Consider the following 27,132-nt stretch of genomic DNA (forward strand, 5'->3'; position numbering starts at 1 on the left):
AAGGCTAGAGGCAGTCGGAGGGGATCGCTTCAATCGCTCTCTTACTTTCTTAATCAGAGCTGCGCTTGGCTTTCTCTAGAGGAAAAGATTGAAGTGATGTCTGCAATCTGTTCAAGCACTAACATCCTGTACCCAGGCGCAGCGCTTCTCAGGAATATGTTACCAAGGCGCAGAGAACCCAGGAGAGACAATACGCGCGTCTGTCACCACCGCAGGGGGTAGGAAATCGGGCTGGGCAGGGGATAGGAAATCGGGCTGGGCAGGGGATGGCACAGCCTGCATTTAAAAAAGGAGGGATATGGGTTGTTGGAGAAAGCATGAAGGTTTTTCAATAGAAGGATAAAATTTATGGAGTTTTCCTTCAAGTGAAAGCTCCAAAAGGAAGAGATGGATATAGGGGGAAAACTACAACTTGCAGCACAGTTCTGGGTAAGAAAAAGGATTCTGAACCACAGCTGGTGAAGAAGAAAGGGGGAGGGAAATCAAACAAACTACCAACAAAGCAGAAAAAAAAGAAGGATAGGATAGGAAGGATAGAATAATGAAAGATAACCCTAAAAAAAAAAAAAAAAAAAAAAAAGAGAGAGTACCAAAGCTGTCAGGGACTATGAAATAACAGTGCTTTCTCAAGGCATGGGGTTTTTGAGAGGACATGTGTGCTAAAAATGGCAAGACGATCACAAACGCGTACTCTGTGGCTCTTGTAATGTCTAAAAACCACACCGGGCTTTAGTGCCAGCAGCACAGTGGTTACATCTAGAATGGGAAAATGCAAATGGACCATCAAAGGTGGTTCATCACATGCTGTGCGCCTGTCCGATCTTTATTACATTATCTCTTTATTCTTCACAGATGAATGTATTCAAAAGAATGGAATTTAAATGTTATATTCAAACCTTGGATCAGATATGGCAAAAAGCATGTATTGCTCCTTCAGAAATATATAGCAATGCTTAACATTGTCTTTGCCTTTTCTCAGTACTCTTTTACTTGATGCTAGCAGACAGATCAGCAGCTCTAATGATTTTCCGTATAGCACAGAGATTTAAGACTTCCAGTAGGGAACTGCTGATTATCAATATTTGCAAGGGTTGTGATTTCAATGTGGGATTTTTTCATTAATATTTTGTATCACATTGTGCTAGTTCTACATTACTTTTAAATCACCACCAAAAGAGACAACTTTAGTTAGATTTTTAAAAAATATTTAGAAGACAGAGGGAGGCATTTGGGAGCCCAGCACATTATATTTTTTCCCCATTAGCTTCCAGGCGATCACTTGGATTTAAACTATGCCAGCAAATGTACAATACTGTATACATACCACAGCACTCATGCAGCTGTTGAAGTATAGCATATGCACCGTTTTATCCCCGGTGAACTGGACTTGTCTGTGTAATTATTCAGGGAGTACCGACAGGGTGAAGCTCTTATGGAGAATGAAATGATCTCCTGAGTGAAACTGGTATTTCCTCTTACTGTAAAATGTGACTGTTTGACAGGTCACACGTTTTGGAGTTTATACAAGTGAAGGCTGGCCTGAGTCTATGAAAGTGAACATCCTGGGAGACTGAGTAAAACCTTCAAAAACTCAGTAACAAAACAAAAAGCTGCCACAAATGTCATCCCAGAACTACGTACAGCTCTGTCACTGTTTCCCTCTGGTAGCTGTGGCTGTGTGCACGTTAAAAGGATGCTGTTTCAGGGCCACAGCCGAGTGTCTCTGGAAAGGAATGAGCAAACAAAAAGTCAGTGGGCTTTGCAAGCAGAAGCAAAACTCAAAAGGAGGGAAAAGTACCAATGAAAGAGCTGGGGCATAACTGCTCCTAAGGGCACAAGTATCAGTCTGAAGAGGGTCACAGGACAAAGCTCAAGCTGTTGGATTGGCATCAAAGAACCATTGGTTCAGAAATGATGGAGCCCTAATCCGATGTTTGTGCTTCCTGACTCCACAAGAAAAGAATACAAAGTCATTATTCTCAGGTGTATGCTTTGGTATTGTATTTCAATGTAACCTTCAAACACACTGAAACAAACTAAATATATTTCAGAGGAAACTCAACACGTTTCTCAGAAATATTTTATTTGTCCATACAGTTTAATTGTAAAGATAATAATTAGGACTTCTGAGTCAAAAAGAGCTCCACGTTAGTCTTCAGAGCCAATACAGCTCATTCTTTTTGTGTTTATACTTATTTTACACACTTTCCCCTCAGCTTCTGACAGGGAAATATATGCGTCTAGTCAGAACTTCTAACATGGCTGAGAAGTGAACCTTATCACAAGAACAGAATAAAGTGGGTAGATGCAGAGGCAGAATCTCTGGAGTCTTTTGTACAACCAAACTTGTTAGATGGGTGATGACCATATTTTCTTTTTAGATTAACCCTTTATATGCATTAAGCAGCAGCTCTGTTCAGACAGTTGAAAGTTTGTCATTCAGTCAGTGTTAAGCTGGGAGTCTTGGTGTGCGTGTTGTTTTTTTAAACAAAGCTAGTAAACGGTTGACATTAGCACCCTGAAGTATTCTTAGCAGCTGCCAAGAGTACAATGATGGTAGATCATACAAGCTATCACCTGAATATTAATGCCCAAGCATCTTATCATATCAAGTAATGCATGTGGCTTAAACCCCTATAAGCATCTACAAGAAATATGCAGCAGTTATACATACTACAAGGCTGAGGTACTCAAGGACTTTTTCACCTTGGTGTTCACCAGCAAGTGCTCCAGCCACACCACCCAAGTTGCAGAAGGCAAAGGCAGGGACAGGGAAAATGAAGAACCACCCACTATAGGAGAAGATCAGGTTCGAGATCATCCAAGGAACCTGAAGGTGCACAAGTCCATGGGACCTAATGAGATGAGTCTGTGGGCCCTGAGGGAACTGGCCGATGAAGTGGCTATGCCACTGTCCATCATATTTGAGAAGTCAGGGAAGTCCAGTGAAGTTCCCACAGACTGGAAAAGGGGAAACATAACCCCCATTTTTAAACAGGGAAGAAAGGAAGACCTGGGGAACTACAGGATGGTCAGTCCTGCCTCAGTGCCCGGCGAGATCAAGGAAACTGTGCTAAGGCACATGGAAAATAAGGAGGTGATTGGTGACAGTCAACATGGCTTCATTAAGAAGTCATGCCTGACAAATTTAGTAGTCTGGGACAGGGTTACAGCATTGACAGATCAGGGAAGAGTGACTGACATCATCTATCTGGACTTAAGCAAAGCTTTTGACGCTGTCCCACATCACTTCCTTGATTCTAAACTGGGGAGACATGGATTTGATGGACCACTCAGTGGATAAGGAACTGGCTGGACAGTCACACTCAAAGAGCTGTAGTCAACAGCTCAATGTCCAAATGGAGACCAATGACAATGGTGTTCCTCATGGGTCAGTACTGGGTCCAGTGTTGTTTGACAACTTTGTCAGCAACACAGGCAGTGGGATCGAGTGCACCCTCAGCAAGTTTGCCAATGACACCAGGCTGTGTGGTGTGGTTGACACGCTGGAGGGAAGGGTTGACATCCAGAGGGACCCTGACAGGCTTGAGAGGCAGGCCTATGCAAACCTCATGAAGTTCAACAAGGCCAAGTGCAAGGTCCTGCATGTGGGTCAGAACAATCCCAAGCACAGATACAGGCTGGGTGGAGAATGGCTTGAGAGCAGCCCTGAAGACAAGGATGTGGGGATGCTGGTTAAAGAGAAGCTCAACGTGACCCAGCAATGTGCACTTGCAGCCCAGAAAGCCAACCGTATCCTGGGCTGTGCCAAAAGAAGTGTGGCCACCAGGTCGAGGGAGGTGATTCTTCCCCTCTACTCAGGTCTCCTGAGACCCCACCTGGAGCCCTGCATTCAGCTCTGGGGCCCCCAATGGAAGAAGGACAGGGACCTGTTGGGGCAACTCTAGAGGAGGGCCAAGAAGATGATCAGAGGGCTGAGGCACCTCTCCTGTGAAGACAGGCTGAGAGAGCTGGGGTTGTTCAGCCTGGAGAAGGGAAGGCTCCAGGGAGACCTCATAGCAGGTTTCCAGTACTGCTGGAAAGGTGGCCTACAAGAAAGCTGGAGATGGATTTTTTTAGAAGGGCTGGTAGCGATAGGACAAGGGGTAATGGCTTTAAACTGAAAAAGAGTAGATTTAGATTAGATGTTGGGAAGAAATTCTTTACTATGAGGGTGGCAAGACACTGGAACAGGTTGCCCAGAGAAGGTGTGGATGCCCCATCCCTGGAAGTGTTCAAGGCCAGGCTGGATGGGGCTTTGAGCAACCTGGAAGGTTTCCCAGCTCATGGCAGGGGGGTTGGAACTAGGTGATTTTTAAGGTCCCTTCAACCCAAACCATTCTATGATTCTATACTAAAAGATTCAAGGGGATGCCACAACAGGATCATCATGGGACACATTTAGAGAGACACTGAAAAGCCTAGCATTATATTACAGATAATGGACTGAGATGTCATTCATCTCTCAGAACTGTAAAAACAAAACCCGTCAATCTGCTTTTCCTGATGAGTGTTTGAATTTCTGAAGGCTGAACATATTTTCCTCTTACAGCTGTAAAATAATTACAATTCCTATATTTTGCAACATTAGAGGTTGAAAAAAGAAGCACCATCTTTTGCCTTATCTGTGATTACATGGCATGCTTTCAAGGACAAATGTTACGAATTACCAGTATCTATGAACAACAGAAGTATAAGGACTGTGATAATCTAAAAAACATTATTTGCAATAGGTTAAGTGCAGTAAGAAAAGCATGCATTTGCCTCATTAGGATAAGGACTCCAGCTCTACATTTTTCCAAAGCAAGAATTTATTTCTTCAAATTATTTTTCATATTGGACAAAAGAATCCAGTAAGTTTTTTTCCAAGAGAAAAAAAGACTGACAGTTGCCAAGACATATTATCTAAAGTGACGTTTCATTCTTGCATCTCCTAAAATACATCCATTCAGCTCAAAACAATATTAATCAATTAACAAAAGGCAATGGACACCAAAACTTTTTGGTAGCTTGAGGTACTGTGTTCTCACTGACTGCATACAAGCCACTCCCTGGAACACACTAACTTCTATCTTTTCCCTTTACCCACTGTGTAATTTCTTGCAGTGAATTACTAATGAAAGTGCAACTTACTGCATACAATGTTCAAACATATTAATAACATGTTTGCAGCATGCAGCCAAGAGTCTGCAGCAGCTGCCTGCAAGCTATTTACGATAAACATAAACATGTTCTCTACATCTAGTACATTCAGTTGGCTGACATCTCTAAAACAGTTATTCCAGAAAATTCTGAAATATGGTCTGTACAAGCTTGTGGAATAACATAGTTTGTCAAGGATGCTGCTGATACTGTCAGTATTCTTCAAGGCAAAGGGCTAGAAAACTGCTGGAAATTTTAGCTTGTAATTGCAAATAATATTTTAAACACAAGCCTATATTACACAACCTAATTCAGATACCTGCTGCCTCTTTACTTCTTACCTAGCACTGAGCATGATGTTCAGTCTTGCCCAACCCAACTACTGCTTCCTCTTGCATGACCACCCTAGCTGATCCAGTCTCTTAAATGTCACTTACCGATACTGATTTCTTGGGAGGCTGTGGGCTTAACCTGAAAGCATTTTGCAGGAGCACAAATACAGGGATAGAAAGGGTATGGTGCAAAAAGGATAACGCCTGTCATACAGAAAAATAGCAGGATGGGTTTGCGCCCTCTGAGAGTCTAAACCTAGTAAAGTGGAGAGCACTCCTTCCTTTGCAGATGCAGTCAGTAAGTGGTTCACCTCAGAATCCTACTAGAAGTCCATGGTAATTAATCACAAGCCATCTTCACCCTGCATGTGGCACAGATTCTGTAGCTGCTAGCACCAGTGATATTAGCTTTGACACAGATTAGGGTTACAAAGTTTGTTAGTCTTGACACAAGATTTTAACATACACCACATTTTTCAATTTTGCTCAAGAAAGCAGCAAATTACAAGCAGTCACTTCAGCACTCAGTTTGCTAAAAATCTCAAGAAATACCAGAAAACATTTTGCTGTAAAAAAACATTGTTTGCTGTCATGGAACAAAGAGGAAGAGAACTATTATTTTCTGATTTTTATGTATTAATCACTTCAGCTTTATTAGCAAACACAACAATATAAGAAATTAATATAAAAACCTAAAGATGCAATATTTTCTTTGCTATAAATTGCTACACACTATTCAGTGACTGTGGGTGCTCTTTATTCACTTCATCTCTTAAAATACACTTTCTCTTTTAGTTGAAAAGCAGGTATTAAATCACTTTTTTCCTGTAAAGCACAATACTGTACATGGGTAATAGTAAAGAACAATAAATAGAAATGTTAGGTAAGAAATTTATTACTGCAAAGTAACAAAACTAGATTTACTCTCTAAAATTATTTTTATGACCTATCAGTACAGAAGACTTGGCAGGAGAATCCAGCCTGTATTTACATGTATCTGTTTCGAATGTATTCTCTGTACATGAGGAAATCATCTTTTCCCAGGGGCTGCATGTTTCCTCTTCCAGCCTGAATGTGAGCATGAAAAATCTCTATAGATTTCCTATCAGCTCTTGGAGGCTGAACTTCATAAATATTGTCTTGAGAAAAGGAGGAGATGGGTATTCTGGAAAAAAACAAAACACAACAACAACAAAAATGCAGAATATTTGGAATTTTAGGTAAGAATTTTCCAGAGACACGAGTATTTCTTTTCCTTGAAATATACATGAGAGGCAATGAAAGGGCAACTTCCCACTAGATAATTCATTCACCTAGATTTTTATCACTACTGCAGACCTGATAAGACCCAGCTTTCCAAGTAGGGTAATTAGGTAAGTTGTCACTAATCACATTACAGAATACTTTCTCACTTCCCTCCACTCTGCCCTCATTTCTTCATCCTTCCTCAGATCTGCTACCCGTCAGTAAGTACCCAAGCTGAAAGAGATCTGTGCCATGCATTATAGCAGATAATAGAAAAACTTTATTGAGCCAGCCACTTAGCAGCAATTATAACAAGCAAGTGAGTATACTCTGAACCAATATATAGAAAGGATTTATCAGATAAAAAATTTTCCATCAAGTTGTCAGGAAACAGATGACTTATTACCAGCAACAGCACTCTGTACATTGGGATTGCTGATATTTAATGAAAATACTTTTTAAAATAGCTTTATACAATAACTGCTATCTTTGAATCCTAGTATGTGAACCTAGTCGTGAGAAATACATGAAGTTTTAGAAGTTTATGACCTTTTCTAAGCACTATTGCCAGTCAAACTCATAAAGTAGAAGCTGGTCTTTTAACTGTAACTCTTGAAAACTGTATAGCCAGCAGGTCAAGGAAAGTGATTGTTTCCCTCTAATCAGGGCTTGAGAGACCATATCTGGAGCACTGTGTCCACTTTTGGGCTCTCCAATACAAGACAGACAATTAAGTATCTGGATGAGGTCACCAAGATGATTAGACAGCTGGAGCACATGGCATACAAAGAGCCTGCAAGCGCTGGGTTTGCCCAGCCCAGAGAAGAGAAGCTAAAGGTACCTTACTGCTATCTGCAGCCACCTTACGGGAGGGTGTCTGTGCGGAGCCAGACTCTTCTTGGAGTGTGTGACGAAAAGACAGCTTTCAAAAAGGGAATGGAAATTGCAACATGGGGCATTCTAGTTAGATACAAGGGAACTTTGTTCCAGTGTGAGGGTTGTCAATCACGGTTGTTGCTTAGAGAGGCTGTGGAGCCTCCCTCCCTAAGGATATTCAACAGTCAAGTGTATGCAGCCCTGAGCAACCTCATCTAATCTGGTCCTCCTCTAGGGGAGTGGATCAGATGACCTCCAGGGTTCTTCTCAGTTTTAATTTTCTATGGTTCTAAGCCAAACTCTCAGTAGCAATGTGTTCTTCACAACCAACTGCAAGGTAGCAACAAAACTATTTATACTCAATAAATAATAAATAATAGAAATATCTGTGTAGTAAGTAATTTTCATTTTAAAGCACTTTGGATATTGTGAAGGTTGCATTCCTAAACACACTGTGTACATTTCCCAGCAATATTTTCTAATCTATTTATAAAATACTCCCAGAGTTGAACAGTACAGATGTGTGTGATAGCAGATCAGTTTGGACTCATCAACAGAACATTCAATGACTAATACATTGCCATCTGAAGGTAACCTGTGCATTAACTTTTCCTTCTGTCAATACTATTTGATTTAGAGGAAATCAAAGTTTGAAATTAACTCCTAGAAAAAAAACCTGACAGAACTATGATTATCTAGAACAGTGGATGCAATGCACATATAAATACTGAACAGTAGAATTAAATTTTTCTCAGTTATGAAAAAAAGTAACATACATCATCAGTTTCATATATTTGTAGCTCATATTTCAACTGGAGAAGCCAATTTACTTTCTAGATAGCTATTAAAATACTGCAGCTTTACAAAAACTTTATCTAAACAAAGCTGCCCAGGTATTCAGCACAACACAAAGATTTCAATTCTGGAAGACTCACTTTCCTACCACCATATACACTGAAGACTTTTCTACATCAGATCATTACTTATAGGTGGACTGAAAATGTCATGAGGCCAGGTAGCCTGCCTCATGCAGTATCTAGCAGCGATGTTTGAGGACAGATTACTAAAACCGAACAGGTACTGAACAATTCCTTCTCTAGTATATCCTCCTGGATTTCAGTAACCGGGATTTAGGATCTACCCGAAGCAAAATTTAAAACTGGACTACTGTTTCATGAAAAGTGGTTTCCACAGGTCTTTACTAGTTTTTCTAATATCTCTGAGACTTATAGAATCCTGTGGGAATAAGTTCCATTACTTAACTGCGTCTGATGTGGCACTCTCTTAATTTGTTAGCATGGGCTTTGGTTGCTTGACTGGGAGAAAGGGTGAGCAGTCATTCTCTGTTTGCCGCCTCCACATCACTACCAGACAACCAAGTGTATTTCATACCTCACACACTAGTTTTTTTCTGATCTACCTTCTCACCTTGCCGTTAATGCAGAGATCCAAGGTCTATTCTATCCTCTTTGATAATGCAATAAAGACCAAAACTGCATTTCATAACTGATTTTTTTTTTAAACAAGCTTTCCATTTGTCATCTATTATTTTAGCTACTGAAGACAAATTTTCTAAATACTTTACACAGTAGAATATTTGAATAGTAGACAGTGCCAGTGGCTGAATGACAGTCAGGATGCTATTGTTACATCCTGTATTAGCATAGGCACATATTTTTGGGCTCAAAACTTCTTGGGTAAAATTACAGCAGCAATTTACTGTCAAAGCTCACTATTTCCAAAAGCAAGCATCGACCAGCCCAAATGCAATGAAGATTCAGATATTAGCATTATTGCCATATTCCACAGAAACCACAGTCATGACTTACTATCTGGGTGCTCTTCAAGAGACAAGAAGTTATTTTTATGTGTATAATCTCCTCTTTTAAGGGGAAAAAACAGGGAAGAACTGGAACACTCAAATGATGGTACAGCCCTTCTATAAATGAAATGCAGTAATAATCTTCCAGTTGCATTATGAGCATAAACTAATATTTGACACTGTTTTTAAACCAGGATCTCTATTAAAAATGCCCAACCCCCCTGTTTCCTTATTATGCAGCCTTTTACTTTATTATAATATGTTGGATTTCGGCTGTTTCATCATGTGATAATTCATTAGTCTTATAAAGTGACTGCAATGTGTCATGCAGTACAGTATGCCTAATATTCCACTACTACTGGAATATGGTAAAGGTATCCATATTAAAGTCATATTTTTCTATTTCTTATTTCAATTTGTATTTTTCCATTTTATACAGCAATACATACAGTTGATTATACTTTAACTGCAATGGTAGAATTACTTATACAGGTATACTACTGAATTTGAGACAATAAAATCACTGGTCAACCTACAGAGTTTGGCTACATACTTTAATCAAGTTACATTTTACCAGGATGTAAACAGAATTTGCTAGGTTATGTCACAGAAACATTTGGCCATTCTAGAATTGGAGAAAAAAGTAAAGCTAAAGAGTTTGCAAAAAATGAAGCCTTACTGCATAGCATATATATTTTTTTCCTTATTTTAGATTGTATTAAAATTCCTGTTTAGGCTTCTTAGTCTTAGAATTCTGTGGCACTACAACAGAACGTAAACAAATACTAAAAATGTGAGCAAGTTACCTGCATGTACGGTTAGGATATAATTTCCAAAATGCTTGCCATTTTTATGCTTTTCTTAAACCACACAAAACCCTTCTTTCAAAAGAGTTGAAGCTCTCCTAAGGAGTCCAACCTCTGCCATTATTCTCTCAATAAATCAGTTTTATTTTTTGTTGGTAGACTGTATGAATAGTATTATGGAAATTATATAATGCTTAATCTTTTCTTTCTATTTTTTCCCCCAACAACAGAGTGATAGTTTCTTCTCATTATCACTTCTTCTAGTTTATTGTAAAACATTAAGGTGGGTGTTTTCAGAACTGGTACCAAACATTAGTCTATCTAACTTTCTATCTTCTATTGAGATGCTTTAAAAGCAGATTGCTTTTCAAAGAACCCACAGTTTCTGCAGATACTTATCTAGTTTAAAGCATTCAAGCTGAGACTCCAGCAACGGTATTTGACTCTAGCACACTGTACTAACTTACAAATGTCACTATCTAACACCGAAAAGACATCATCTTCTCAAATGTAGCTGGCCTGTCTAGTCCACTAGCAAGCGAACTAAGTAAGGACTAACTTAAGAACAAAACAAAGCCATAAGACTAATTTGATGCCTTCTTTATTTATTGATTTTTTTTTCCTAAAGACATGACATTTCTGAAGTACTACTGAGTCAAAAGTAATTTCCTTAGGCACAATGGAAGCTGGACAGAAAGCATATTTCAAGTATTTAGTAACTAAATCCCAATTTTCCACCTACTTGCTTCAACGCGATAAAAATATATTGAAAGAACCACATGTTCATGCATGCCAATTTTGATTAATAATCCTGTATTAAGCTGTAACTATTTGCGGAGTGCTTGTATTATCCAGTCATTTAATTAAAGTAATTTCTTTAACACTATTCATGTAAAAATCTAATCTACTTAATAAGTTTAATATCTTACAATAGAGTCATGAAGGAGAGCACATTATTTATGACTTGGCTATCAGATCTCCCTAGAGACCTGCAGCTCTATGGCCTCTAAATGAAAATTACATAGATAGGACCATAAACACCATGTCACGAAGGACAGCATCCTTGACATGCAAGTGCAATTATCTTCTTCCCACTTGTGAGCGGGCTTCATGGTTTAATGGCTTCACCAAGACTAGCATTATCTCTACGGTAAAAGATACAGCCAAAATCTTCAGTTACAATGAGGATGTTCCATACTTTGAGGAGTGCATGGGGATGTGCTTAGCTCCTAAACATAGCGTTCACTAGAAAGCCACAGCATCTGTTTCGACATTGATTAGTTCTCAAGTCTCTAAAGTATATCTAAGGAAGGAGACAAATATGTACTCTGTTGCCTTGTTTGCATCCTAAGCACATATATCGCACCTACAAAACTCTGGCAGATATGGAGGTTTTATTTGTTTTGGTTTTGCTATCCTCTCCCCCCTCAAATGGTATCCCTTTACATTGCTTGCTGTGCTCGTGAAAAAGCCTTCAACAGAATTTTCCTTCCTTAAACACCAACGCCTCCACACAACAACGTTTCAGTCACATTCTTTGTGAGTGGAGAGGACTGAAAAGCAGGAAACCTTCTCTCTCCAATAATACTGCAACTTGAGCCTTACAGAGCCTACCAGCAGCAAAACCTGGACTGCATCCAGGTCCCACAACAATCACCTGAAACTCCAACGGCATGGATAATTTCAAAAGGTTAGAGAAAGAAGAGACTCTATTTACACAGGCATATATCTAAATGCACATTTTACAATCCAAATTAGAAGTAGCTTCTCTAGAGTGCAGACAGAAGGAATATGAGAGAAGGTCAGCACATCTGATACAGAAAGGTGATCTCAAAGGAAAGATAAATCTTTTAAGTAGGGATGATTTACACTGACCACAAGCTAATTCAAAATTTAAAGATCAAACACACAAAGGAACCTTAGGATAGAACAGGACAAAACAAAACTAGTACCAAAAGAACTCACAAAAAACCCTCCAAAAAACCAAACAAAACCCCCAACCTACCAAAAAGCAGAGGAATATTGTTTTCTTTTTGGTAAGGAAAAGCTTAGACTTACTTTTTCAAACAGAATTACTTGAATACAGCAGTTCTCTTAAACAAATGAACAGAAATATTCATCATTTCACAGAGAAGACAGAGGAACAGGTTGAAGAAGGATCCTGAGAATTTTCATTAAAAAGTCTAAAAGTAGATGGGCTAAGGTGGTATATAGTTCAGTACTTTCTAATTTTTGCTAAAGACTGTTAATATTACAAAATCCCAAATTCAACAAAACCATAGTATACAATGTAGAAATAACTAGATTTACTGTCATATTTCACAGGAATCTGTTACAGTCACATTTTTAGAGGATATGATTTCAATGCTGCTGACATCAGGATCAAAATGAGACTTCATAGGCAAAAGTAAGAAACACCAGCTCAATAACTCCAAAACAAAATTTAAAAAAACAAGCTTCAAGACACGGAACTTCTGAAGTATTTTAACAGCCATCACTGTACTAAAAGATACAATAGTTCTTTATTTAAAATTTTGAAAAATGCGAATTTAATAACAGACAATATTTAGACAATTAAAAAATATTAATCTAAGACCACTTATAAAAATAATAAAAAAAATTTCTAGTCTTGTGAGACTACTACATTATCTTTTTAATACATGACATACAAACCTGCTAAACCAGGTGGACAGCAGATACAAATTAAATTTCTATGTGCGTTGCAGTAACAACAAGGTCCCTGTCAAGTCAGAATTGTACTGAACTGTTGTTTTACAGCTCAAAATATTTTTTCAGTTTAAAAAAAGAGCCGTTGGGTTTTGAAAAATTATGGTTAAATTTCATCACAAGTCATGTATCATTCAGAAATTGCAATCCACTGTTGCAGGCGGCTTTTTTTTTTTTTGTTTTACCGTCAATGGACAGTCTGAAATTTGATATGTAGTTTTTTTGTTCAGGATTCAGTGTAGATAGGGAGGAAATACGGAGGACCCAGAGATCAAGTGTGAACATTCAGTAATTAAAAATGTTGGTTTGGTTTTTTTATACATATATTTGAAACAGATATCAATAAATGAAAGTTACTATCTAAATCAGCATGAGGCAGATAAATGCTTAATTTTATTGTTTTATTGTTAAAATATATTCGGCATCTCAGTTGACAGCTACCAAAAATGCTAGGCACATAAGCTTTTTCATCTGAAAAAAGCTCAAAGCTCAATATTGACAGAACAGATGAATGGGAAAAAGATAATTCTTCCTACATACATCGGGGTCTGAATCACAAGGACTTCAAACCATTTTCCCCAGATCCCTGGAAAAAACTCATGCTCTGCTCCCCAATCTGTCATAAGGGTGTTACACAAGATGACTGAGCCAATCTAATAAAGTGCCAACAGCCACACCAGAAAGTCCTGCTGCATTTGACCCTGTGGCTCTGTCTCTTCTGTGCTGGCACTGGGACTTTCACTGGTCTAAATAATCTCATTAATCTACCAGGAAACTATTTGCCTTTTTTTTTTTTTTTGTCTCTTTTTTTTTTTTTTTTTTTCTGAATTAGTTTGCTGCAGACTGATGCGCTGAACTGTTTTACGGAGCACTGTAGGAAGTAGCAAGGCTTGCACAAGTAACTGAAAAAGTAGGTGATAAGCAGGGAGGGAAGAGCAGGACCTCCCCCTTTTGGTGGCACTGAGCAGTTAGAATCGGCTCAGCTATTTTGTTAATTGCTCCCATCAAATCCAGTCATGCTATGACTTATATCATAATACCAAATCGTTTCACCTGTCAAACTTCAGTAGAGTATTTCATAAAACATCACAACACGGACTTACTTCCTTCAGTCCCCTGCCAGCTCTTTTCTGGAGAGTCCTACAACCCTGATCATACTATTGGTTTTCCCCAGACCCTTCCCAGTAGTATCCTTTTTGAGATGTGTGACTAAAAATGAACAGAGCATTCAAAGCCAAAATGACAAAATAATTCCTTATACTTGTCTTTTCTAGCCAACATGAAGTACCAAGTACTTTCAGGGCAAGTGCCCACGGTGACTTTAAAACCACTTCCCCAGAATACAAAATGAAGATAACTCTTGTCATTTAGTCAAGCCACTTTGCAAGAGACAAGCACATAGTGCTCAAGCCACTCTGAATCCCAGTGAAAGACAATCTTTCATCTTCAGACAGAAGAAAAAATCCAGGTAATTTATAAACAGCCTGACCAGTAAATTTCATGAGAATTCTCACAGCCAATAAATGCTGAAGAATCACAGAAGTGCTTTGTTTAAAATACTGAGACTCAGAGAGATGAAAGATTCAAATTAAGCAAGGAAAACTAATCCTTAAAGCTGTTTTTATAATATCAGAACAGTGGGTATATGTGAGTCAAAAGAATAGGAGAAATTGAAGTTACTGTAACACATCTATGTTGGTTCAGTTAGCCCGAAGTGGTTAATTATCTTCACCTCTGCTCTGAAACAAGAGCTAACAGTGAGCTGCATACTTCTGTTTTATTTAGAGGTACACAGAAGTTCAGATCATATATGCTTCTTAATATACAGCTGTTAAAGAATACAAGATCCAGTGGAGGACAAAGTAAAATGAATCCAAATAATCACCAAACTGGAAAGAATTTCATCCATCATAGAAGCAAAGAGTTTTTAGTTAAGGAGGGAAGTAAGGTAGATGACTCCCAACTAAACGCAGATACTCGTAGCTCCAAGGAGCTGAAGCAGTGCTTGTTTTAATCAAGAAGCATAGCTATCCTGTTTCCAAGAAAAGGAAGAAATAAAATGAGTTGTAGGTAGTATCTCTTCAGACACTTCTGGGAGATTTCAAAGGAGAGACCAAGGATAAAAAAAAACGCCAACTTTGCTGAAGACTGAACACTGCTCAGACAAAGGGCTGTCTAGCAAGGTGTTCTATTGAAGTGCAGAAAATGTTTAGTTTAGTTTTGTGTTGGTTAGTTTTTTTTTTTTTTAAAGGAAACCCTGACTGCCACCTTATCAGAAGACAGATAAGACACCTTTGTGATTTAAACTTCAACAGATGACAGAATATAAACAATTTCTCCACCTATAATTTCCTCATAACAATCCCCTATTTTGTGAATAAATGCTTTTATTGAAGTTATCTAACCTTCTGATGTGAAGCAACATATAGAGGTGCATATATGAAGCAGAGAGCATGCAAAAAAGCACTGTACTGTGAAACTATCAACACACTTGAGAATCCAAGATAACTTGCAAATTCCAAAGCCACTTGTTGACTAATTATGACAGTTTTTGATTCACTGTTTCCACAGCAGCGTCAAGAAACTATTTAGATATTTTGCATGGATTTAACATAAAAAATAAATATACTTAACACCCTAAGACATTCATTTACTTCTGCCTTTGAACAAAAGGAAGCCCCCAAGAGCTCCTAGGATGTGAATACACAGAAAGATGACAAATTCAATATCAGCCTTTTCTTCAGTACAGTTATGAGTGATAATGCCAAATACAAATACAAAGCTATTTTTTATCCAGTCCTCCAAGAAATAGACCTTATACTAACAAAGTCATTTGGAAGTACTTAATGAACAAGAGAACTGCTCTATACTGAGGTAACAGCTTTCAAAAGTAACTAGAGGGGTAAAACACTTCATTAAAATTATAAAATGTACTGCTCTATTTTTAATTTTATATTTAAAAGTGGTATTATAGATTAAAATATGCCAGACAAATATTTAATTAACAAAAATGGAAAATATAAGGTCCTCCATTGTTCACTTCATTCAAAGAAGTTTGCTTTGTTACTTTTATCTTGGTGACAAAATAATGTATATAATGTGCATATATGCAGAAACAAATGGTAAAAAAGCCCATATACTACTTGTATGTAGTTAACTGCTAACTTGTAGATAGTTGCTACTCAGTTTGAGTCATCACTTGGATGACAAGCAGAATCTAGGTAGTCTTCATTTAAAAAATTAAGATTACACATTTAACATCAAGGGAACTTTTGAAAATAATGACTATATCTCTGAAGACAGGGTATGTTTTTCAGATATTTAAGGAGAACACAGCCCCAGACCAGGCTGCAGGTATCACCTACTAAAGTTCTCTTGCTTGAGCATCATCAGTGCCCTACAAAACTGAACAGGACAGTAGATACCTAGGGATTAATTAAAGTTGGTGTACAAGCATTGATGCTATATTGCATAGGCTACAATGAGTAAAGCACTGACAACAGCTTGGACCCCAATGTATGCACCTGGCTACTCTTTATTATCTTTAATATTATTATTTCCACACTGTCCTGGTTTTGGCTGGGATAGAGTTAATTTTCTTCCTAGTAGTTGGTACAGTGCTGTGCTTTGGATTTAGTAGGAGAATAACTTTGATATCACACTGATGTTTTAGTTGCTCAGTAGTGCTTACCCTAGGTCAAGGACTTTTCAGTTTCCCACACTCTGCCAATAAGGGAGCGCACAAGAAGCTGGGAGGGAGCAGAGCCAGGACAGCTGACCCAAACTAGTCAAAGGGGTATTCCATACTGTAGAACGTCATGCTCAGTATATAAACTGAGGGGAACTGGCTGGAAGGGGCCAATTGCTGCTCAGGGCATCGGTCAGTTGGTGGTGAGCAATTGTACTATGCATCCTTGTCTTTCTTGAGGTTTATTACTCTCTTTTTGTTGTCTCCCTTTTCATTACTATTATTATATTTTATTTCAATTATGAAACTGTTCTTATCTCAACCCATGGGGTTTACCTTGTTCCCTGGTTCTCCTCCTCATCCCATCAGGGAGGGTGGGTAGGGTAAGTCAGTGGCTGCATGACACTTAGTTGCTGGCTGGGGTTAAACCAAGACATGCGCTGTTCTCCAGAAGTGCTGCAGTGAATCAGAACACTCAATAGCCTGTTCAGCAGGGAATCGAATTTTTCATACTCCTAGATAAATATAAGTAGCACTCTGGAAAGTGATTTAGCCTATATTTTTTGACAGCATTATTTATACCACACCGGAACGAGTACTAGGGAACTAGGAACAGGTGCACCATGTCAGCCAACAGTAATTATACTACAGTACTCGAAGTCTCTCTTCACATACATAAGAAATCGTGCTAAAAGTAGTCCAGCTCTGTTTAGCTCTATATAGCTCTAACTAAAATTCTACTCTTTTTTCCTTCATAGAATTTCCATGAACAAAAGGAGAAACTTCAATACCCTACATTCTCCACTTGCTGTTCAGTATTATTTCCCCTGCATCCTTGTAGTCACTGTTCAAGTACCCATTTTTTGCTTCTAATTTATACTTAGAGTCTCAAATTTAAGACAGAAATTTCTCTTCAGTATTGCTACAATGCATATTTGAATTCATAAATATCACTAAAGTCACATTGCAAAAATAAGAAATATCTCTTTTTATATTGGCTTTACATATTTGATAAAAATGGCCAAAAGGTTTAAGGTTGTGAGGCTGGTTTTTGGTGGGGTTTTTGTTTGTTTTTTTTTAAGGTAGAAAAAGGATATTAAAAAAATATTTCTTTAAAAAATGTGGAAATGACAGCAACTTAACCTAAGCCTAAATTATATCTCACTGCTGATGAAAAACCAACATTCTAGATTGATTACTTCATTTTATTATGAAAAGGACTGAGGTTTAATTGCATTTGTATCTGGAAGGAACTACTGGAGAATCAAATTTGCCAGATTTTTTTCAATTTAAAAATGCACTAAACATCAAATTAATACAAGTTACCATAATTTTTCAATTTCTTCATGTGCCCCTTGAAAAACAAGGACATATACAGTCCAAGAAGCGCAAGATGTACCTCAGCTGCTCTCTCGACCTAATCTTGAGTATAGTTCATGTTATTTTCTCTCTAAATAGTATTCTCCAAGGAGATTCTTGATTCAGAGCAGCAATTCAAGCGCAGGAAGCTTCCTTGTTTCAGAATTGAACATGCCTTTAAAGAATGGCTACATTTATGACTCTTCTTGAAAGAGCAATCTGTCACTGTCCAAACAGTATTTAAACCTTTTTAAAAAGATGCAGAACAAAAGTTGAAGACAATTTTTAAGCTGTATAAAGATATACTTCCATAAAATAAAATAAATTACCGACTAGAAGATACCCTGTTTCCTCTCAGATCTGCACAGAAGAGCATGCTTGGTAGAACCAGCAGAGAAAGATGACCTACATGACTTCAAGAGGAGGAGTGACAGGAAGCACAGACTTGTGTGTTCTATGACTGTTACACTTCACTATTTGGACACACACGGAAATTACACTTGAGAAAGGAGAAAAATGAACATCTAACTACCCAAAACCCACCAGAACTGTGTATAGACTCTCTTTAATGTGTCCATTTTACAGCAGCATAGCATAGGGAATAATTTATTCTGCTTTAAGAAGGCAAGAAAGGAACGATTATCTCCTACACTGTGAAACATGCTGGGAGATTCTGAATTACAAAAAAAGAATCACCTTCATTCATAGCAAAAATATTCCTAGGATAAAATTTTCTTAAAAACCATTTCCCTTCAAAACATTCAGGGTTGTTTCTTCATGTTTAAAAACAGTTTTACAGTTTGCCAACCTAATTTACTATTTTAATATCCATCAGATATATTTTATAATAAAACTACAGGGATATATACCTACAAAGTGTAAGCTTATTAATGATGAACAATGCACGGTGGTATCACCATTTTAAATGTATATAATACCAAATGACTAAGTGCTGATATTAGGCAGTATTGTCTCATACACAATATTAAACCTGTTTGATGTTATCCTACACCCTCAGCCTCACCGAGACATGCCCAGTCTCTATCCCTACTTGGGAGAATGCTATGCTCAAGGTTTCCTCACTTCTTCAGTACAGATGGGGGTGGACTAGAGGCAGTGCAGGAAACAAAGCTGAGCCTTCTCTAAATCAATGGATTGCAGTAAAGGTCTTGCAGTACTATGAAATGGCCGTACTCTTGGGTGAGAGATCATGTACCCTAGAGACAAAAGTAAATAAAAACCTGCCTTGGTGAAACTTCAAGCTGCCTACAGTAAAGGAAGATGTCAGCTGGGAAGTTAGGACTTGATAATCTGTATTCTAAGAGCTGCTTCAATAATAGTATGACATTTGGATAATACCATGACCTTTTTTTTTTATACCAGTACTAAGAAAAGATGCCTATCACTAGAGGCCATTCTTGTACAGCAGTAATCAATCCATAATCTCAAACAGTTAAATTCCTTGTTTCAGTATAAATTAAATATATGCACCTATTGTAATTTTAATGTTAGTTATTTTTCATATTAATTGAAAGTTATTCCATTCGCAACAGAATACACAGAAGTTATTTCCCTTGGTAGATGTCCCTGGGGAGCAATCCTCCTACCACCTCACCACAACTGGCTTTGCTGAATATGGCTGTTGTGGTTTAATCCGGCAGGCAGCTAAACTCCACACAGCCATTCACTCAATCCCCTGCTGCAGTGGGATGGGAAAGAGAATCAGAAAAAAAAGTAAAATTTGTGGGTTGAGATAAAGACAGTTTAATAGGACAGAAAAGGACAGATAAAAGAATTAAAACATACAAAACAAGTGAGGCACAATGCAATTCCTTACCACCTGCCAACTGATGCCCAGCCAGTTCTCAGTAGTGGCCCCCAGTCAACTTCCCCCTAGTTTATATGCTGAGTGTGATGTCACATGGTATGGAATATCGCTTTGGCCAGTTTGGGTCAGCTGTCCCGGCTGACCTGTCTACTCCTAAGTTCTTGTGGCCCTTGGCTTACTCGCTGGCAGGGCAGCATAAGAAGCTGAAGAGTCCTTGACCACTGCTCAGCAACAACTAAAACATCAGTGTGTTATCGACATTATTCTCATCCTAAATCCAAACCACAGCCCTATACCAGCTACTGGGAAGAAAATTAACTCTTATCCCAGCTCAAATCAGGACAGGCTCCCATACTAATCTTTTGGGACTGAAGTATTCAAGAAGTGTTTAACTGTGAAGAAGCATTTGGAGCTTGATCTTCCCTTTAAACCTGCCACGACCTACTTACTTGTTTGGAACGAGATGCAAAAATTATCTATTATAACAAATGAACTGTTTAAGAACATTATCTCTTCAGCTTGAAGCATGACTGACAAATTCATACAACCAGTATGTGACAAAGACCAGACAACCAAAAAACCCAAGGAGATACCTCTGAGGAAAATGTAGCAGCCTTGTTAAAATTGTTAAAAGTAACATCTATGCAATATTCAAGATGCTCTTTTCTTCAATTAAAACACTCTGCATACTGATTAAAGCTAGCATAGATACTTTGACTTCAGTGAAACGTACGGGCATTGAGTGCACAAACAGCAGGAATCAATTCCCACTTTTCCCTATCTCCAGCACTCACCAGAAAAATAAAATGATAAAAATATCCTGTTTGACCTCACCATACTCTTCAAGTGTCTACTAAAACGAATACAGCGCACTTGTAGCCTTCTCAGAACAAATAAAATCAGATAACTGAACACTAAAAGACTAAACTGCAATCTTGAACGTTTTTTTAATGAAGGATATGCAAGTCAACAAATCCCTTTCAAACTACCTCTTTGAAAAGTAATCACAGCAAGAAGAAATTGCTTTTTAAACTCAGTAACTTCAGCACTTTGTTTTGTGATAACTCAGGACTGCTAAGAATTTTGGATACAAAAATCTTGCCACTACAAAAACTAAAACGAAGCAAAAACCCAACAGAAAAAAAACACCCCAAAACCACAAACCAAAACCAATCAAAACAAACCCCAAACCCTAACCCACCCCCAAAAAAAACAACCAAAAACCCAGAAAAAAAAATCTTTTTTAGTTACAAGGAAGAGTAGGAACCCAATACTTCAAACTATGCATTGAATCCTCTTATGCAGTAAAAGCAACAGAAGTATGACCCTCAAACAATTTCACGTCAAATCTACCTGATGATCAGTCAGGTCCAATGACAAAAACAAAACAGGCTAAAGGGGAAAAGAAAGAGAGTACTTACAAATTTATAACCCTTTCCAAGTGGTGTTTTGAGCAAAATTGCTGGCTACTCTTATCTTGTTTATACTGACTCTGTCCCAGCTGAACAAACCTGTGAAAAGCAGTAAACAGGAAAATAAATCAAAGAAATAAAAGAACGGTCCCCCAAAATTTCAACAAATGGAAGAAAACGACATCAAAACCCGAGTCTTTAAGTCCTGTTATAGAAGTGACTGATCATGATCTACCTCTCTGGTAAACAAGTTTTAAAACTTTACAGTAGGTGTATGTGAGAACTCAGCAGCTCCTTTTAGCTTGAAAAAGGTTTGCCTATTAATTGGTGTCACCTAGTATGCCATGGGATAGAAACAAGCTTCCACCCCTATGAAACAGGCAGCCCACTGCAGTCAACTTCCCATGTCTTTTTCAAAGCAGTCAGATAAATAGCCTATGGGAAAAATCAGCAGAAGAGACAAAAATTCTCTCAAGTCTTCAGCCAAATTGAGTCTAGGTTATTTAGCTGAAATGCTGTTAGTCCAGATCACTGATTGAGAAGCACAACCTTTTGGGAGAATTACCCCATCTCCAAATATTTGCTGGAAGACACTGAAGGTGGAAGATACTGTTATGGCTTTTTTTCTTAGCAATGAATTGGAGAAAAATTAAAACAAGTACTTAATCACTGACCTTATTCACTTATTCTAAGAGGAACGGTTAGAGGGTTTCAAATACATGTATACGTAGTTATCTCACACCCAACGCATCTGTGCTAGTAAAACCAGAAGTGTTATGATTTAATACTTTAATTTTCTGAGATGGAGGGTTTTTCTTAATGGTTAGCTTCCATTTAGCTTAGAAATAGTCTTATTTGTCTATTTCCAAAAAAATTACTACATTTTAACAGGGGAAAATTAACAGCGCAAAAGCAATTACATGGAAGAGTGTACAGAAGACAAAGGCACAATATATTCCTGAACAAATTACTGGGGCTTTTCTTTCTGCTTCATTCAGATTCTATGCTGTAGAAACAAAAGCCTCAGAAACATGCGACATCACTTCGGCTGTTGAAGGAATAAATACATTTCTAAATAAGAAATTAACAAATGGAAATAAAGATAACTAAGTTATTCTACTGCAGGAGCTGGCTATTGAAACCAGCTTATAAAGAACAAATAAAGGTAAACTAAAGGTGTAATTTAATTAATTGCTTCAAATTATCCAATATTCTTAAACTAACAAGGCCTAAATTAACACATGGAAGTTACCAGACTAAGACACCATGCACAGTTCATCTGCAGTATACATCCTCAAATTATTTGAGGGACCTCCTATCCCTTCCAGCCTCAACCCATCTGTGATTTCTGCTTCTGCGATTTCTACTTTGATAAGAATTAACACAAGATACCTCAGCCATCAGTAAAAATTGGCTGAACAGATTCAAATTACTTTTTGTCTGCATTTGCATATAGACTTAACGAGGATCAGTTGACGTAAAGTAACTTAACCTAAGGTACTTTAAATCTGTGAGTCCCTGATGCTAATAAAGGAAAAAATACATAACATGTCCAATGATGTCAAGTAGAGTTAGGATCTTATGTCTCCATTTCCCTTATTACAATAATAGAGAAAAACCTGAAGCGAGAACAGCGATCATACTGTGAAATAAATTGCTGCTATTCTCAAACGATGTACACTGTAACAAAGGATGTCAGTAAAATCTATACTTTCCACAGAAATCAACACATCTGACCATAAATAACACTATGTCTTGTTAGCAAGAGGTAAGGAATTTGTAATTGTTATATTTTTAGAACCTGCATTTCTTGAGGGAAATTAAATATATGCAACTTTTTTTTTGTCTTTAAAAAGATATGAACGGGAGCTTCAAAGCCCGCACAGAGTTCACAGTGCTACTGCAACAACAGACAATGTTAGTCCAGCCTGAAAAAATAATAAAATGGTAAGTAGCTGCAATTCTGGATGTTATCAGTGCCATTCTGCACAAGGTGACTTACAGTAGACACCAGCTCACACCACCATTTGCAGAACAACAGTAACTATCCAGTACACCGAAGAGTAATTGTCGAATTGGTATCTATTTTTTAGTAGTTAAAATAAAGAACCAACCCTAGAGGCATAGGTGAAGTTAAAAATTTCAGAGATAATGAGAAACATCATCCTCAACCCTATTCAAATGTACCATCTTCAAATTACTTAGCATGTAGGAAATAGGTAGAAATGGAAATTTCAAATTACTAAAGAGTGCAAGAGAAGTGGCTACCCCGAAGAAAAATTAACAGAAAGACTTTTATATAAAAATTAAAAAAAGTTTTGGGATGATTAATGAACTAAGTCAGGATTAACCATCACATATCACCAAATAAGAACATACAGTGAATTAAAACTTCCATCGCAAATTGAAAATATTTCAAATATAACAAGGTAATCCCTGCTATTATACATTAGAAAATAAAAACAAATGCACACAAGCCCATTTCAATGTACGCGTCAAATATTCACTTCAATATACACACAGTGTTTTTCTGAGATGATGAGTAGTTTTCATACACCCCTTTTCTCAAACGCCATTAATTTCCTGATTTTGCAGTCAGATACATATGCGTAACTTCCACTGAAATCAGAGTTGACACAGACATCTGAAAACAGTTTGATTTTAAAAACAGAAAAGTATCTATATACAAATGCCTCTAAAATTTATAGTTTAATAAGTTTAATCAAAGACAGCATTTTGACAATATTTAACCAGTTCCAATTATCTTTTTTACTGATTACCACTGAAAATTTATCTCACCTAGTGTATATTGTGAGATCATCTTCTGAAGGAACATCGGAAAGATTGACTCCATACACATCTTTTGTTGATTGCACTACATTCTGGAACATACAGAGAAAGATTCAGACTGAGGATATCAGCAACGTCCAAAGATAAGTTTGCTTTCAAGCAAGGAATTCTTTCTAAGCCTGAAAATAATTCCAAAAGTGCAAGCAAATACACTTTTTTATATTATCAAAAATACAAACGAAATATTACAAATACATCGTAATCTTAGCTTGTGCATGTCTGTTGTTTTTTATTTTAATATAAATCATTCATTAAAAATATTATTCAAGACATTTGTTCAACAAGTAAAGGAAAGGTTTATTGAAAGATAGTATCAGATAAAACATCATATTAGGAGAATATATCTTATTTATAGGACATACGATGATGTAGTTATGTGTCGAAACAACATAGAATAAATCATATTAATTCAGAACATGCTCCCACATTTGCTTCCACATTTCCTTTTGTTAATTCTGAAATAATTACAAACTTCAGGTTGAACAAAACTGGGTTTACTTTATACATTACACAACCATGTCAGTCAACTATAACAAGGATCCAATGCACATGCAATACATCACTATGTCTAACGGTTCAGCATTAAACTGCAGGGGGTTACTGAAAAGACATCTGTGACTGCAAGTCAGTGAACTATAAAAATAAGTTTTCTTTTTGAACTAAAAAATCCAGAGACAAAGAACAACTTCTATAAGATATGTCCTGACCCGAAGTATAAAAGCATTTTATTATTAACTTCTGTAAGATGTGAATAGAAAGGAACTAGCTGTTTCAGGTTTCCCCTCTCCCTGAAAAATAACAACACGATTTTTCTCTACAGTTGCTGATGCAAAAAATACCAGAATTCAACTCCCTGACCAAACATCCAGTCACTCCAGAATAACCGTATTTACTCAAGAATGCACCCAAAAATATAAGCTTACAAGTATCAACTCTTTTACATACAAAAATACCCCACACTACTGTTTTTCACCCAAACATCTAGTATTTTTGAACAATACTATAGACAATCCATTTTCACAAATAATAAACCAGTGAAATGCAGACTGACACTGGTTAGAGTACTAGTAAGTTGTCAGTTTAGCGAACAGAGACATAAAATGTAATATTTGTAAGCTTAGGCTTTGAAGTGAATTCTTCATTACATTTTCTTTTTGAAGTTAAGCTTAACTTGAAAGAAAAAATAAAAGGTATCTGAAACATTTCTATGGTTTACCAATTCTAGAAAATAGACATTTAATCAGCTAGATAGATTATCACCTTTTCCAGTCATAGCAGGTTTGTTTCTCGTTACATTATTCAGTTTAGCTATAAAGTTTTGAAACCCTCCATTAAAGGTCTTTTTAAAAATGTTTAACTACATGTGTAGACACAACAAATAATTGCCATTGCCGGAAAAATAATTCCAAAGGATTTCTTGAAAAGCCTGTATCTGATGCTCTGCTTAGCCTGGTAATGGAAAAACAACACTTCACAAATTAAATGACTTTTTAATGGTGAACGTGTTAAAATCTAAGGTCTAACATAGTCTTTAACTTTTCTAATTTGTATGTTTGGATTCTGAACAGAAAGTTCCCATAAATATCATGCCCTCAAAAATAATATATCTTAAAAGAAGCCTTGTACTTTTGAAGAGAGTAAAGAAATTTACAATGGCAGACAGACATTAATAATAACCCAAGTTAATTACTAATGTAGTAGTTCAACATAACTGAATAGGTAATCCTTTTTAGCACTGCAACTTTAATTAGCAACGACACAAATTAACAACACAAATTGTAACTAAAATTCAATGTATGAAAAGGTGCTAATAAAATGGAAAATATTTCATGTGCATTACTAAGAATCAGAATAGCTTGCACAACTGTAAGTCATTAAAATTCAATACTATCTTAAATAGTATTTTGTGTTTATATGCATTTTTCATTTAAGAATCTTAAAAATCTAAAAAAAGTACCTTAGGTCTGAGCATTGAAGTGTGTTCAATACACAGATGGAAAAACTGATGTGAGGTAACTTATGCAATTGAAAGTATCAAGAATAAAATTTCAGGTTGGATTTCTGTTCTTAAAAAAAATCTAGAAACAATGTGACGTGCTGGAAAACAAGTACTCTGTCATTCAGATGGAAAATTTTCAGATAAAATGTGTAAAACTTGTATTGGCATAACAATTAATCCAAATTGTCCAAAATCAATACTGCATGAATTCATAGCTATTTGATTGAAAATACTTTGTTAAGGTTAGGAAGAAGACAGTATTGTACAGGCGGCTTTTCCATTATCTAATAATACACAACCCTAGGCTAATGACTGAATGGAATGAAAATTTTAATTGTAGCAGGAAAAAAAAAAAGTTTTATTTTCTGTTGCCAATCAGGTGTTACATTTTATACTGACTAAGGTCATAAATACTGACATTTCTTCAAAAGTTATAATGTGTACAAGCACATTGAATTAGCTGTGACTTAAAAAAACAAAAACAAAAACAAAAACCAAAACCCCAAAACAACATAAGTATTTTCCAAATTTGTATAGTCTCCATTAGCATATCCTTTTGCTAAGACATTTTCAGGGGTACTCAAAGTGGGTATCTACAAGAAAGAATGTGAAGAAATGTTACATGAATTAATAAAATAGATATTTCCATAATACTTTATGCAAATATTTTCATTAAATTAGCACCCAGGGGTTTCCAACAGAATTGGGAGTTATGCTAGCAAAAAAAGATTAATAGCCCACAACTGAGAATACACATAGTTTTCATATGACTGTGCATACACAATTTCACTATTATCCTGCCATCTTCACCCTTAGTAGTCGTAATAGCATAGGACCAATGTGACAACATTATCATGCACATTTTGGACTTACCTTTTTTTTTTTTGAACTGTCAGACCACACAATTATGAAACAGCAATTTAAAAATCTTCACATAAGTGAGGCCAAAATTTTGCCAGATTGAAAATTAATCTACAGTTATATCCACCTCAGCGAGTGGCATCATTCAAAAGGAGCACAATTGTAACTGAAAGAGGTGGTACTCA

At 36.9% G+C, this 27,132-nt stretch overlaps 1 protein-coding gene across 3 annotated transcripts in view; it reads right to left on the bottom strand.

Annotated features, from left to right (window-relative positions):
- Positions 1-6,214: 6,214 nt before the first annotated feature.
- The window catches only part of FIG4 (FIG4 phosphoinositide 5-phosphatase), a 72,173-nt gene continuing 51,255 nt past the window's right edge, over positions 6,215-27,132 (bottom strand). For 2 of the 3 annotated variants that reach the window (XM_040597941.1, XM_040597942.1), the window contains exons 21-23: positions 24,037-24,119; positions 21,247-21,336; positions 6,215-6,639 (exon numbers count right to left, since the gene is read on the bottom strand). In XM_040597941.1, the coding sequence (XP_040453875.1) occupies positions 6,462-6,639; positions 21,247-21,336; positions 24,037-24,119 (351 nt within the window). In that variant the 3' untranslated portion in view covers positions 6,215-6,461. Of the gene's footprint in view, positions 6,640-21,246; positions 21,337-24,036; positions 24,120-24,445; positions 26,680-27,132 lie in introns of those variants that run through there. The other variant, XM_040597943.1, reaches the window with a different exon arrangement.

The sequence above is a fragment of the Falco naumanni genome, chromosome 6, assembly GCF_017639655.2.
Source record: "Falco naumanni isolate bFalNau1 chromosome 6, bFalNau1.pat, whole genome shotgun sequence".
In the NCBI taxonomy this organism is placed as follows: Eukaryota; Metazoa; Chordata; class Aves; order Falconiformes; family Falconidae; genus Falco; species Falco naumanni.